This window comes from Salvelinus sp. IW2-2015, linkage group LG33 (genome assembly GCF_002910315.2).
Source record: "Salvelinus sp. IW2-2015 linkage group LG33, ASM291031v2, whole genome shotgun sequence".
NCBI lineage: Eukaryota > Metazoa > Chordata > Actinopteri > Salmoniformes > Salmonidae > Salvelinus > Salvelinus sp. IW2-2015.
The window spans coordinates 24,220,640-24,234,580 of NC_036872.1; the positions used below are offsets into that span (position 1 = coordinate 24,220,640).

Here is a 13,941-nt window from a genome sequence, read left to right on the forward strand (position 1 = left end):
GAGAGAGAGACGGAGGCAGGCAGAGAGAAAGAGGCTGCTGCAGGCAGAGAGAGAGAGAGGCGGAGGCAGGCAGGCAGGCAGAGAGAGAGAGAGAGACGGACAGAGGCAGGCAGAGAGAGGGGGAGAGAGACGGACGGAGGCAGGCAGGCAGAGAGCAAGAGTGAGACGGAGAGCTGGTGGGTCATAAAACCAAAATGTCCCCCATATCCACCTTCTCTCTGCCAATTACAACACAGAACTGTAATCAGCCGACTAGTTAGACAGTAAGGAGAGAGCATTGTGTAGGAAGGAGCATGTCAATACTGTATGTTACAGCAGCGCAGGATGTAGACACTAAGAGGCCTGGTATCCTGTACAAAAGCCCAGTATCTCTGTTAGGATTACTTGTATTGTTAGATGACTGCTAAATGTCACTTTAAATGCAAGCTTATGAAATTGACTTATTTTCAGTGACTTTAAAGTGTGATGAATGAGTATAGTAAAGAAATATAAAAAATAGCATAACAAATAGAATTGACTTTCCTAACATTGTGTGTTATATTTGTAATTTAGACATATTTAGACCAGGCAGTGGTTTGAACACCTCATCACCCCTGAAGCTAGTGATTACAGGTGTGGTTGGTTAAGTCAGGCTGCTGTAAATAGATGTTTGGTAAATCCAGGTAAATAGTTATTAGGCTTAGCAGGTTGGGGAACAGGTCCAAACACCAGTTGAGAGATTGGTTTTTAGATAAATTCCTCAGTTGAGATGCAACTCCAGCTTTCCTATAAATCTCCCACTGATATGATTCACATGAAACCTTTTGTTATGGCAGTTGGTTGTTGAGTGTATTGTTGGTCGCTGTGGCTTTGCAGGAGGCTCCTTCTGTTTCCCTCCCACCTCTGATACATTCAGAAATATATTTCACATGTTTTTCAGCATTTTAAACTGGATTGACGTAACCAGTTTTGTTGTTTGTTACTTTTTTTCCTGCCATTGTATGATATCTGTTTATTTTCCCCTCGGTGGCACGTTCCCGAACTCCTACCCCGCCATACTGATGTTTCTGTTCTGTGTGGGAAGAATCCACAGGTCGTGTGTGTGTGTGTGATGGGGAACGGGTCTTGTTCTGTGTCCAGCTGTCCTCCGGGTCCAGTAGGTCTGTTTGTTTTCAGTTGTCCTTAACAACACCCTCCTCTCCCCACACACACCCTATAACACACACTCTGCTCTGAGAAAACAACCCACAACCATAACAGGAGCTGGAACAGTGGCCCGCGCTGTAGGAAAAGGCTGCTCTCACATCCTGGGTTCCTGCTTCCCTCTCTACTGTACTTTATAGATTACATGAAAGTCCCAAAAATGTCAGGGAAACAACACTTGACATTTTTGGGCTCAGTTATGCAACACTCATGCATTGTTAATTGAATTTTGCTCTTGAGAAAACAGAGAAAAATACACCTTTGATGTATAAAATAAATATTTCCATCTGTCCTCTAGATACTGGTGAAGAAAGGCCTTTGTGTTGTTGCTTCACCGCTGGAGGTTGAACAAAGGAGGGGGGAGAACTTTCCTTATGACTCTGTTAGACATCTCTCACAAACACACACCCACCCCTCTCTCTCCCCCGTCTCCACCCTAGGGGTAGTTAATTAAAGTCCCTGGGCTGTGAGGCTGCACAAAACACACCAGGTATTCTCTGGCTCTCAGCAGTGCAGTAGTGGACTGACTGTGTAGTGTAGTCAAAAGCCCTCTCCTGGTGTCGCCCTGAGGAGGTGTAGGGAGGTGAACTTAATTGGGTGGGATGTTCTATTCTCCAGGTAGTGTTGAGGACCGGGGCAAGTGGGATGTTTTATTCTCCAGGTAGTGTTGAGGACCGGGGCAAGTGGGATGTTTATTCTCCAGATAGTGTTGAGGACCGGGGCAAGTGGGATGTTTTATTCTCCAGATAGTGTTGAGGACCGGGGCAAGTGGGTGTTCTATTCTCCAGGTAGTGTTGAGGACCGGGGCAAGTGGGATGTTTTATTCTCCAGGTAGTGTTGAGGACCGGGGCAAGTGGGATGTTTTTATTCTCCAGATAGTTTGAGGACCGGGGCAAGTGGGATGTTTTATTCTCCAGATAGTGTTAGGACCGGGGCAAGTGGGATGTTCTATTCTCCAGATAGTGTTTGAGTGACCGGGGCAAGTGTGGATGTTTTATTCTGCCAGGTAGTGTTTGAGGACCGGGGCAAGTGGGATGTTTTATTCTCCAGATAGTGTTGAGGACCGGGGCAAGTGGGATGTTTTATTCTCCAGGTAGTGTTGAGGACCGGGGCAAGTGGCTAGAACTAGAAGTATTAAGAGGGAGAAGGAAATGGCGTGTCCAGAATCCTACTCCTGTCATGGAGGCTGGGCCATGTCTGAAACAGTGACTCAGGAGAGCGAGAACAGAGGGAAGGGAGGCCTGACGGACAGCAGTAACATCGAAAATGGCCGACTGCCTAGTTCAGATGAGAGGGATTGCTGCTTGGTTGGGGGCGGCTCCGGCCGGTACAGGTTGCCCTTAGGCACAGATTGCGAAACCGACCTTAGATCAGTGCCTAGGGGTAACTTCATCTGCCTCCTTAGGGAAGAGAATGAGGATTGGCCTGAGAAAGTTTGAAAGGTCAGAAGGTCACGGTGGGTTTTTGACCCTGTGTGTATGTTTCTGTGGTAGATCCTGGATGAGATTGCAGAGCATGGCATCAGGATCTACCAGCTGCCAGACGCTGACTCGGATGAGGATGAGGAGTTCAAGGAGCAGACACGAGTACTGAAGGTATGACACACAGGCAAATGGCACCATATTCCCTATGTAGTGCACTATTTTTGCCATCTGGTCAAAAGTAGTGCACTATGTAGGTAATACGGTGTCATTTGGGACGTAGCCACAGAAATACTAACACCAACTAAGAGAAAGGACCCCAGGAGAAACACCACTACCAGAAGGGACTGGAAGTAAAAAATAGAACCACTCTTGTTATGTAGTTTCTCTCTTAACCACAGGACATGAGTTTTAGAATGATCAGAATATCAAACCTGTTGATTATAAGAGGTCACCATTATGTCAAACCTGAACCATCTGGTCATTATTTCCTTCCTTGATCCCTCTATCTCTATATCCCTTTGTTTTCACACTCCTCTCTGTCTCCCTTTATCTTCCTCACCATTCTATCCATCTCTCCCTCTCTTTACTCCTCCCCCTCAGGCGAGCATTCCGTTTGCTGTGATTGGTTCGAACCAGCTGATTGAGGTGAAAGGGAAGAAAATCAGAGGTCGTCTCTACCCCTGGGGGGTCGTGGAGGTGGAGAACCCGGAGCACAACGACTTCCTCAAACTACGCACCATGCTTGTGTGAGTCACCATGACAATGCAATGCAACTTTTGTTAACAAACCAATGAATCAAATGTATGAACAGGTAGTCTTTAATACTACATGTAAAGGTAAAGTAATAGGAATCTATGCATGCTCTTATCCCTGCTTTTACTTTGATATGTATTACTATATTGCCACCTAGTGGGTGAATAGAGAACTTCACGTCTGCCCATCTGTTGCTTCCTCTAGTGGTGTAGTCTAATCTAATGGGTGTTATGGGGGTTCGTACTAGCCGTATAGTGATACTGACATGTGTGATGGTTGTGTGTGTTTTCAGCACCCACATGCAGGACCTCCAGGAGGTCACTCAGGACCTGCACTACGAGAACTTCCGCTCAGAGAGACTGAAGAGAGCTGGCAGGTCAGTCTCCTATCTGCAGTGTTTTACACACACACACACACACACACACACACACACACACACACACACACACACACACACACACACACACACAGGCTGATGCTGAGGCTATTACAGTTATATGGTCCTTATTATTCCCCTACAGAGCTGTGGAAGAGGATGTGGTTGACAAAGACCAGATTCTCCTGCAGAAGGAGGCTGAGGTGAGTAGCTAATACAGAGTTAACATGAGAGACAATGGTGTTTGCCTCTACCCTTTTGTCCATACTAAACCATGGAGCCAGTGATCTGTCAGAGAATAACAAATGACCCTATGCTTCCGAATTGCCTCTGATTGGGCTGTTTGTTTTGCTATTGCGAAGTATAGAGATAATGGGGTGGGGTGCAATTAAATCTGTTATTAAACATGCACGTCCAATTAAAGCTGTTAGTAAACATGCATGTCGGTACAGGATATGACATATCTGACTTCCTGTCCCAGTTAAATGGTGGGAATGTGTCAGGCGATGTAAAGAGTATTGTATACAGGGTTTATACTGGCTTGGCTGCTGGTGGGGGCTGTGTCCATAAAGATCCTATTAAATGACTATTCTAATTCCTAATTCTATGGCTGCGTCCTTATGGGAGGTCAGATTGGTTTCGTACACCATATGTTTTCAAGGTTTCTGTTCCTTGACTGATGTTACTACTGGTACTATTTTATGAAGAGGGTCAGAAGTTTTCAGTCAACCAGAAATATATTATTTAGAGATCAAATTGTATTTGTCACATGCGCCGAAGACAACCGGTGTAGTAGATCTTACATTGAAATGCTTACTTACAAGCCCATAAACAACAATGCAGTTTTAAGAAAATACCAACAAAAAAAAAGAGATAAGAATAACAAATAATTAAAGAGCAGCAGTAAATAACAATAGCGGGCTATATACAGGGGGTACCGGTACAGAGTCAATGTGGGGGGGTACCGGTGTCGAGGTAATTGAGGTAATATGTACATGTGGGTAGAGTTATTAAAGTGAATATACATAGATAATAACAGAGAGTAGCAGCAGCATAGAAGAGGTGACAAGAGGCAACGCAAATAGTCTGGGTAGCCATTTGATAAGATGTTCAGCTATCTTATGGTTTGGGCCTAGAAGCTGTTTAGAAGCCTCTTGGACCTAGACATGGCGCTCCGATACCACTTGCCGTGCGGTAGCAGAGAGAACAGTCTATGACTAGGGTGGCTGGAGTCTATGACAATTTTTAGGGCCTTCCTCTGACACCGCCTAGTATATAGGTCCTGGATGGCAGGAAGTTTGGCCCCAGTGATATACTGGGCCGTACGCACTACCCTCTATAGTGCCTTGCGGTCGGAGGCCGAGCAGTTGCCGTACCAGGCAGTGATGCAACTGGTCAGGATGCTCTCGACGGTGCAGCTGTAAAACCTTTTGAAGATCTGAGGACCCATATAAGAACATTGTTTGGTGAATTCTGAAGACCTATGAAGTGTTTGTACTTGTATGTCTTAGTGAATTATAATTATTTTATTTAAAGTTCTATTAAGTGCTCTTGTTTTTCAGTCAACAAATAAAACACAATCCACATTAATGGCAGACAAAAGTAATAGAATAAAATAACTGAAAAATAAAACAAACAATACATTTGCAGCGGCACTATCAGAAATCATGTTAGATATTTCCAGCTTTAGCTGAGACAATGAGCACAAAATGAGTTTTACAGCATCTAACATATCATATGAAACACACACCTTTCCTTAAGCACTCCATTCACTGTCCAGTTTGAGATGAAGTTGAGTAGTGGAGACCAGTCTATATCGAACCTGGGCTGTCTTTTGCAGAGTTTTGGTATAGTTTTTAACACTGGTCACAAACTGTGGCTGTTACCTATTAGACAGACTCATACACTACAGACTTGCATTCTTGTAGCAAGCAGCTTGGGATACCAGATCAGCTTAGCAAAGTGTTACGTTTGATCGCATTCCTTCAGTCTGCAACATGCAGAGCTCTAAAGAGCATTAACCTGCTTTAGTGTAAATTTAAATATCAATGCATATCTTTTATTCAGTCACACGCTTAAGTGGGAAAATTAGTATAAGTCAATTTGACCCCAGTTGGGTGTGAAGTCAAATGATCCACTTGAAGTTCTATCCACGACCACTAGATAGAGTTAGGTTCTATTGGAAAAAAGGTGGTTTTGCATAGAGGCTCTCAGAAAGCTAGGCGGGATGTATTCTCTCTCTCTGGTATTTGTTTTACTCAACTATCCCATTCCCTATTTCCCTCTGTCTTTCCTTCGCTTCTCTCTTTTTCCTTCTCTTCTCTCTGTAGCTGAGGCGTATGCAGGAGATGATTACCCAGATGCAGGCACAGATGAAGATGAAGGGAGATGAGTGAAAAGAGAGGGATCGGGGAGGGAGAGGGAGAAGAGAGGAGCCCCTCACCCATCAAACCCTCTGTGCGTCTGAAACTCCATCATGGATGTACTGCTGGACGCACTCATCACCGCCTATCCCTCTGTGTCAGTCAAACAATCAATTAACCAATCAACCAATTAGAGGTCCTCTTCAATAACCTAATTTTAATTTGGAAGTCTTCAATATGGCCCCTAGTTCACCGTGGTACTGAGATCCACTGATCTGCTAGTCTGAGTGTTGTTTTGGAAGCGTTACTGACGTTATGACATGAGGTGTGTTTGTCAGGAGTGTTATAACATGACATAATAAAGGATATGGGTTATGATATATAATAAGACATACTGTAAAGACAATGATTGCATGTTCTCCCAATAACTGACTAATGGTGTTAATTTGTTTTCATCAGTACTACTAATTCTGTCTCATGTACAATGCAGATCTTCCATTGATAACGGTACTAATACATCTCACTGGTTAGACAACAATCAGACTTCAGTGTTTACAGAATGTTAGGGGAAAGTTTTGAGTATATTAAGGGACGGTTTGTTGAGAGCTGGGTGTTTTTGTGCCATTTGCAACCGGTCTGTCTTCACATTTGGACTCAGCGGAGGACATATCAGTCCAGGTGTAGTAATAAGTGTCCCTCAGGTGGCACTGTAGTCTGTTCTATAAGCACAATACTTGGAAATAACTATAAAGGTAATATAGATAGACTTGTTTGGAAATATCCCACATATTAAAAATGTTGATTTTTGAACCTTATCACATTTGGTCTATATTATGAAGTATTTATGTAACAAAACTTTGTGCCTCTGCTGTATTGGATGGATACAGTTTGTCTTAGTCTCAAGTGTTTTCAAACCATGCACAACCATATGTCTTAATTTGGTTAATATGCCTTTTGTATCTCCTAAGACGTGCACTTCAAAACCTTTCTGCAACGTTTGTCTTTATTACTTCCATTACATCATGAGCAGTTATAGCATTGATATGTGGGTTTTTTCTTTGTGTTTTTGTTTTGGAATTTCCTAAAGGGGTTTTTCAATGATTTACTGTATGCACATTACTCTTCTCATATTGGCCAGCTCCATGGAACTTACAGTATTAAACTGAATTCCAAACTATATTCTGATTCACAATGTGCATGTCCCAAATGGAACCCTATTCTTATATAGTGCACTACTTTTGACCAGAGCCTAACCAGACCCCCAGTCAAAAGTAGTGCACTATATAGGGAATAGTGTACCATTTGGGACACTACCCATGTCTGTCTGTGGCTGTGCCCTCCCACTTTCTAGACTACTGACTGTCTTATACAGTGAACACCTCTCTCTGTGTTCAGAAATGTGTTATTTGTGTTTAGGAGTGCTATCGTCAGTTACTATGGCATTGGCATTGTCTCTGTAACCTGGCTCTTTCTGCTTAGTTGGTCAACAGATTTGTCTGTTTTGAATCTTCGAGCCATTAACTATGCTTGAGACCTTTTTTTAGTAGTTTCTCAACTTTTGCACTTCATTTTCAGAAATAAAGTTTCTGTAGAAGCAGACTTGTAGTGGGAGTGCTTTGTTCAGGCCATAAGTATGATGATGAGGGGCCATGTGGAAAAACAAAGGCGGTGGGATTGAATGGAGACTGAGGTTTCAGTTGCCAGGCCTTCTAGACATCGATCAAAGGGAAAACACTAGAAAAGAAGCTGCTGTAGAGGTTGGTGTAGCAATGTTGCTAGATGGTAAAAAGCTGATATGACAAGGACGCATGGATAGGAAGCCTGTCATAGTGTTATTCTCTTACACATATGTGCGCAAAGTGTATGTTGAACAACGAATGTTTAAAACATAGTAGTGATACGTTTGAACAGGATTATTGATTATGCAAGCTGCATAAAATATTAATGACATCAACAGTAAGATCATAGGCAACTTCTCCCCAGCTAACAATTCTAGGGAGAGAGAATGTTTTTGTAATGTTCTCCATGTTTGAGTGTCCAGTTTTCTGTTAGTTAGGGGAACATTATGTATGTTAGCAAAAACCTCCTGAGAACCTGTTTAGCATGTCTTGGCATTAGAGTTAGGATAACATTCCCTAAATGTCAAACATAACTTACCCAGAATGTGGTTGTCATGTTTTTATGTCCAATATTAATTTTCTAGACATGTTTCATTGGAACGTTGCAAGAACATTCCTCCCTGTATGGAAATTATTTGACAGATATTCTCTCAAAATAACATTTATTTATTTTAAAACAATTACTGATGGCATAAAGTCAGTGGTCCTACCTGTCAATGATTTTAGAGGCCGGTATAATGATTTAACCATCCAGATCTGTTTACACTTTATTGATATCCAGACACAATGCCTACCTGACTACCTCCGGATGTGGTAAAAGAAAATCTGATCACAATCAAATCACAGTGTCTTTTAATCGTCTACACCGGTCTAAAAATGTGGCAACAATCAGAATGTGGAAAAGATCAGGACAAAGGGCGAATGTTAGCACCAGGTATAAAAGTGCTCTAGAGAAAATTATTTTAATTAGATAAGTTAGGGGTGTTGTAACTGTTGATAAATAATTACATTAACATACATTACTGTTCAAAAGTTTGGGGTCTCTTAGAAATGTCCTTGTTTTTGAAAGAAAAACACGTTTTTGGTCCATTAAAATAACATCAAATTGATCAGAAATACAGTGTAGACATTGCTAATGTTGTAAATGACTATTGTAGCTGGACACAGCTGATTTTTTATGGAATATCTACATAGGTGTACAGAGACCAATTATCAGCAACCATCTCTCCTGTGTTCCAATGGGACGTTGTGTTAGCCTTTTAAAACAACAAACTCAGATTAGCTAATTGATCATTAGAAAACCCTTTTGCAATTATGTTAGCACAGCTGAAAACTGTGGTTCTGATTAAAGAAGCAATAAAACTGGCCTTCTTTAGACTAGTTGAGTATCTGGAGCACCAGCATTTGTGGGTTCGATTACAGGTTCAAAATGGCCAGAAACAAAGACCTTTCTTCTGAAACTTGTCAGTCTATTCTTGTTCTGAGAAATGAAGGCTATTCCATGCGAGAAATTACCAAAAAACTGAAGATCTCGTGCAACGCTGTGTACTACTCCCTTCACAGAACAGCGCAAACGGGCTCTAACCAGAATAGAAAGAGGAGTGGGAGGCTCCGGTGCGCATCTGAGCATGAGGACAAGTACATTAGAGTGTCTAGTTTGAGAAACGGACACCTCGCAGGTCCTCAACTGGCAGCTTCATGAAATAGTACCCGCAAAACACCAGTCTCAACGTCAACAGTGAATAGGCGACTCCGGGATGCTGGCCTTCTAGGCAGAGTTCCTCTGTCCAGTGTCTGTGTTCTTTTGCCCATCTTAATATTAATGTATGTCAAAGTGTACTAAATATGTAAGTTAAAAACACTATGTTAAAAGCATTGAGTGTCCCTAACTTTGCCAACAAACAAAGAGCTGTGAATGGATTAGTCGTTCACCAATCAGAGCCTTGATGGGCTAGGCCACAGTAACAAGGGGTGATGTGTAACAAAACGTTTTGTTTTTGTTGGGAGAACGTTTCTTTGGGCCCATCAGGCGACATCCTGATGAATGATACGCAATAATTTTCTTTCAACATTTTAATGAAACGTGTCTAGAACATTATCTTATATTCTCTGAACATGGCAAACATGTTCTGTGTATGTTTGGTGGGACGTTGACGGAATATTCTCCTAACCCTTAGAAAACTGGACACAGGAATGTTTGTGTAATATTGCCATGAAACGTGTCTAGAACATTAGTATTGAATATTCTGAGAAAATGTTAACCACATTCTGAGTAAGTTCTGCTTGACATTAAGGGAATGGTCTCATCGAAACAGTCCTTGCAAATCACTGGAACATTCATATGAAAAGGTGAGGTAATTATAAAATGGAACTGTTAAGGAAAGTTTCTCTAAAGTTGTGGGAACGTGTGTTGTTAGCTGGGTCTCCATCCACCATTGGGTACCACATACAGGAGGGCGGGGCTCTCACACAACCTGTCTGGCTGCTGTAGTATCGCGGAGAAGAACCGAGCGCGTGCTTTTACCGAACAGTACGTCCGTTTTGGAAGCGACACGGAGGGGAGGAGAGCCGCGAAGATGACGAGCAACATCAGATACAAGAGCCGGATCCCGATCAAATCGGGTAAGCATGATGATAATAGGGATGATTATGCATAAAGATAATTATAACGCGGTCCATTACAATAATTGTCTTTCTCTATCGATTTCTCTCCCCCTCTTTCTAAATTGGGCGTCGTTCTGTTCCCTCCACCTGCGTTTCATTCCCCCATCCACCACAATGACCAAACAGATGAGACCACTGAGGTAAGGAACACGTTTATTTCTAAAGGATTTTTTAAAAATTGAAAATGTTTGTCTGTGCTCCGCGCTTTTGGTGTAAGCCTAGGCCATGTTAGGCGATTCAAATAATCATTCATATCAAGCATGGTAGCCTACATTTACTTTTTTTCTCCAATTCGCTTCGAATAGCCGCATAGCCTAGATATATATTTAGCCTATAGCCTATTTAGGCCAAGTAAACGTCAGCAGCATCATCATTCCGATGCATTGAAGATTACTATTGTTGTCATGCCACCGCATTACAGAGTACAGTGAGCATCACACAGTCAGAAGGATTACATATCATATTTACGCAAACAGTCAGACACAGGATGCGTACGCAGCTTGTGGTACCCGAGGGCTCGCCTCATCCTTGGGCATCCATCCATTCATCCAGCCTTCCAGTCGCGCACTTGGCTGTGGGCGTGACAGTGACCCGGTTCCTAAATGCTATTAGAGACCCTATTGGTATAGTCAGCGAAGTGACCGGCTGTTAATTAGCACATCGCTGTCTTTAGATCAATCTCTGTTTGCATCCTCAGTACATCACAGCTCATTATCCTCTCATTGCTCTCCCTCTGAATTGGTCAGATGAGCTCCCATTCATATATGCCATAGATTATTACTTTGCGTTAACCCTGTGTGTGACCATGCATAATTTAGGTGGAGTTTGGTGGCTGGCTAAACTATCCCCCTTCGCAGAGGGCGAATATTATCCTGAAATTCAGGGGTCTCTATTTTTTAGGGGCCTTATAGTAAAGACATGGAATTTTATGAGAATTTTTTWAATCATCTTTAAATGTGACATGAACACAACCAGTCATGTTTTCATCTGAAAACAAAAGTTTCACTTTTGTTGCATTTAGGGGGACTCATCTCTCATTCAGGGGGTTGGGGGTTGCCCCCCGTAATTTGCACTCTGCTCCTTGGGAGACCAGCAGCAGACTACTTCTCAGGTGTACATATCTTCTCTCTCTCTCTGCTCTGAGGGTGATCACATGATGACAGAAGCTTTGGATGCTGTTCTGTTAGTAGGTTATTAGCTTTGTGTAGCTACATTTGCGAGTAGGCAGCATGCAGCAATTGTAACTAATAGACTCTCCACACAACCAACCCTTACACACAAGCACACACACACACATAACCACCCACAAATACGCACACAGACTCACATACACACACACTGCTGCTCTAGCATTTGCTATTTATTCAACTGCGCGACCAAGACACTACCCACATTATATTTCTAAATACAGCTATACTTGACTTGGCACTTTCATTATCTACTCTGTATATCCTGTTGTGTATATATTAGGTTATTACTATGCATACTACTTTTCAATTACTTGTTATTTTTATTTGACTTGACTCTTATTATTGATAATATGGCACCGACAGACATGACAGCTCTGCTTCTGGCTCCTAAGCAACTTCGCAGTATTTGTTTTTTTGTGTGTTATTTCTTACATTATTAGCCCAGAACGTTTTTTGTGTTATTACATACAGCCGAAAATAACTTTTGGAAATCAGAGCGGTAGTAACTCACCAGCATTACGACCAGGAATACGTCTTTCCCGAATTGGATCCTTTGTTCGTACCCCTAAGGGCAATTGAACTTATCCCAGAGGCTGTTCCAAGTCGCCGGCAGCGGAGAAGAGATATTCTGAGTGGACTTCTAGTCTGATTCAGGAGGCCGGCACACCATCCACCACGTCTGAGTATATTACTCGCTAATGTTAAGTCTCTGAACAATAAAGTAGACGAGCTCAGGGCGAGGATCTCCTTCCAGAGAGACATCAGGGACTGTAACATAGGCTGTTTCATGGAATCATGGCTCTCTCGGGATATACTGTCCCCATCCATACAGCCAGCTGGGTTATCAGTTCATCGCACAGACAGGAACAAAGAACTCTCCGGAAAGAAGAAAGGCGGGGGAGTATGTTTCATGATTAACTACTCATGATGTGATTGTGATAACATACAGAAACTAAAGTCCTTTTGTTCACCCAACCTAGAATACCTCACAATCAAATGCCGACCGTATTACCTCCCAAGAGAATTATCTTCGGTTATAGTCAAAGCCGTATATATTCCCCCTCAAGCCGATACCATGACGGTCCCTCAAGGAACTACACTGGACTTTATCCAAACTGGAAACCACCTATCCTGAGGCCGTATTTATTGGAGCTGGGGATATTAACAAAGCAAATTTGAGGAAAACGCTACCGAAGTTCTATCAACACATTGACTGTAGTACTCGCTTAGGGAAAACACTATATCGCTGCTACTCGCCTTTTAGAGATGCCTACAAGGCCCTCCCCCGCCCTCCATTCGGCAAATCAGATAACGACTCCATTTTGCTCCTCCCTTCCTATAGGCAGAAACTCAAACAGGAAGTACCCGTGCTAAGGTCTATTCAAAGCTGGTCTGACCAATCGGAATCCATGCTTCAAGATTGTTTTTTTATCACAGACTGGGATATGTTCCGGGTAGCCTAGAATAACATTGGCGCTTACACGGACACGGTGACTGAGTTAATCTGGAAGTGTATAGGGGATGTTGTTCCCACGGTGACAATTAAAACCTACCCAAACCAGAAACCGTGGATAGATGGCAGCATTCATGCAAAACTGAAAGTGCGAACCACCGCATTTAACCATGGCAAGGTGACTGGGAATATGGCCGAATACAAACCGTGTAGTTATTCCCTCCGCAAGTCAATCAAACAGGTAAAACGTCAGTACAGAGACTAAGTGCAGTCGTAATTCAACGGCTCAGACACAAGATGTATGTGGCAGGGTCTACAGACAATCATCGATTACAAAGGGAAAACCAGCCACGTCGCGGACACCGACATCTTGTTCTCAGATAAGCTTAACACCTTCTTCGCCCGCTTTGGGGATAACACAGTGCCACCGACGCAGCCCGCTCCGAAGGACTGTGGGCTTCCGTTCTTCATGGCCGACGTGAGTAAGACATTTTAAGCGTGTTCTACTTCCGGCGCCGACAGAGATGGCCGCCTCGCTTCGCGTTCCTAGGAAACTATGCAGTATTTAGTTTTTTTCCGTGTTATTTCTTACATTGGTATCCCAGGTAATCTTAGGTTTCATTACATAGGGTCGGGAGGAACTACTGAATATAAGAGCAACGTCAACTCACTATCATTARGACCAGGAATATGACTCTCCCGAAGCGGATCCTGTGTTTTGCCTTCCACCCAGTACAATGGATCMGATCCCAGCCGGCGACCCTAAACAARGACGCCGTAAAAGYGGCAAACGAAGCGGTCTTCTGGTSAGGCTTCGGAGACGGGCACATCGCGCTCCACTCCCTAGCATACTACTCGCCAATGTCCAGTCTCTTGACAARAAGGTTGATGAAATCCGAGCAAGGGTAGCATTCCAG

General features: G+C 43.0%; 2 protein-coding genes across 3 annotated transcripts in view; both read left to right on the forward strand.

The window, feature by feature from the left end:
- The window catches only part of zgc:63587 (septin-2), a 39,749-nt gene extending 32,052 nt beyond the window's left edge, over positions 1-7,697 (forward strand). For both annotated transcript variants that reach the window (XM_023979442.2, XM_023979443.1), the window contains 5 exons: positions 2,676-2,777; positions 3,207-3,352; positions 3,652-3,735; positions 3,881-3,938; positions 6,066-7,697. In XM_023979442.2, coding sequence (XP_023835210.1) covers positions 2,676-2,777; positions 3,207-3,352; positions 3,652-3,735; positions 3,881-3,938; positions 6,066-6,131 — 456 coding nt within the window. In that variant the 3' untranslated portion in view covers positions 6,132-7,697. The remainder of the gene's footprint in view (positions 1-2,675; positions 2,778-3,206; positions 3,353-3,651; positions 3,736-3,880; positions 3,939-6,065) is intronic.
- Positions 7,698-10,193: 2,496 nt separating this feature from the next.
- Positions 10,194-13,941, forward strand: part of septin5a (septin 5a) — a 30,711-nt gene continuing 26,963 nt past the window's right edge. Inside the window, exons 1-2 of the mRNA XM_023979445.1 lie at positions 10,194-10,339; positions 10,508-10,521. Of these exons, the coding sequence (XP_023835213.1) occupies positions 10,294-10,339; positions 10,508-10,521 (60 nt within the window). The 5' untranslated portion in view covers positions 10,194-10,293. The remainder of the gene's footprint in view (positions 10,340-10,507; positions 10,522-13,941) is intronic.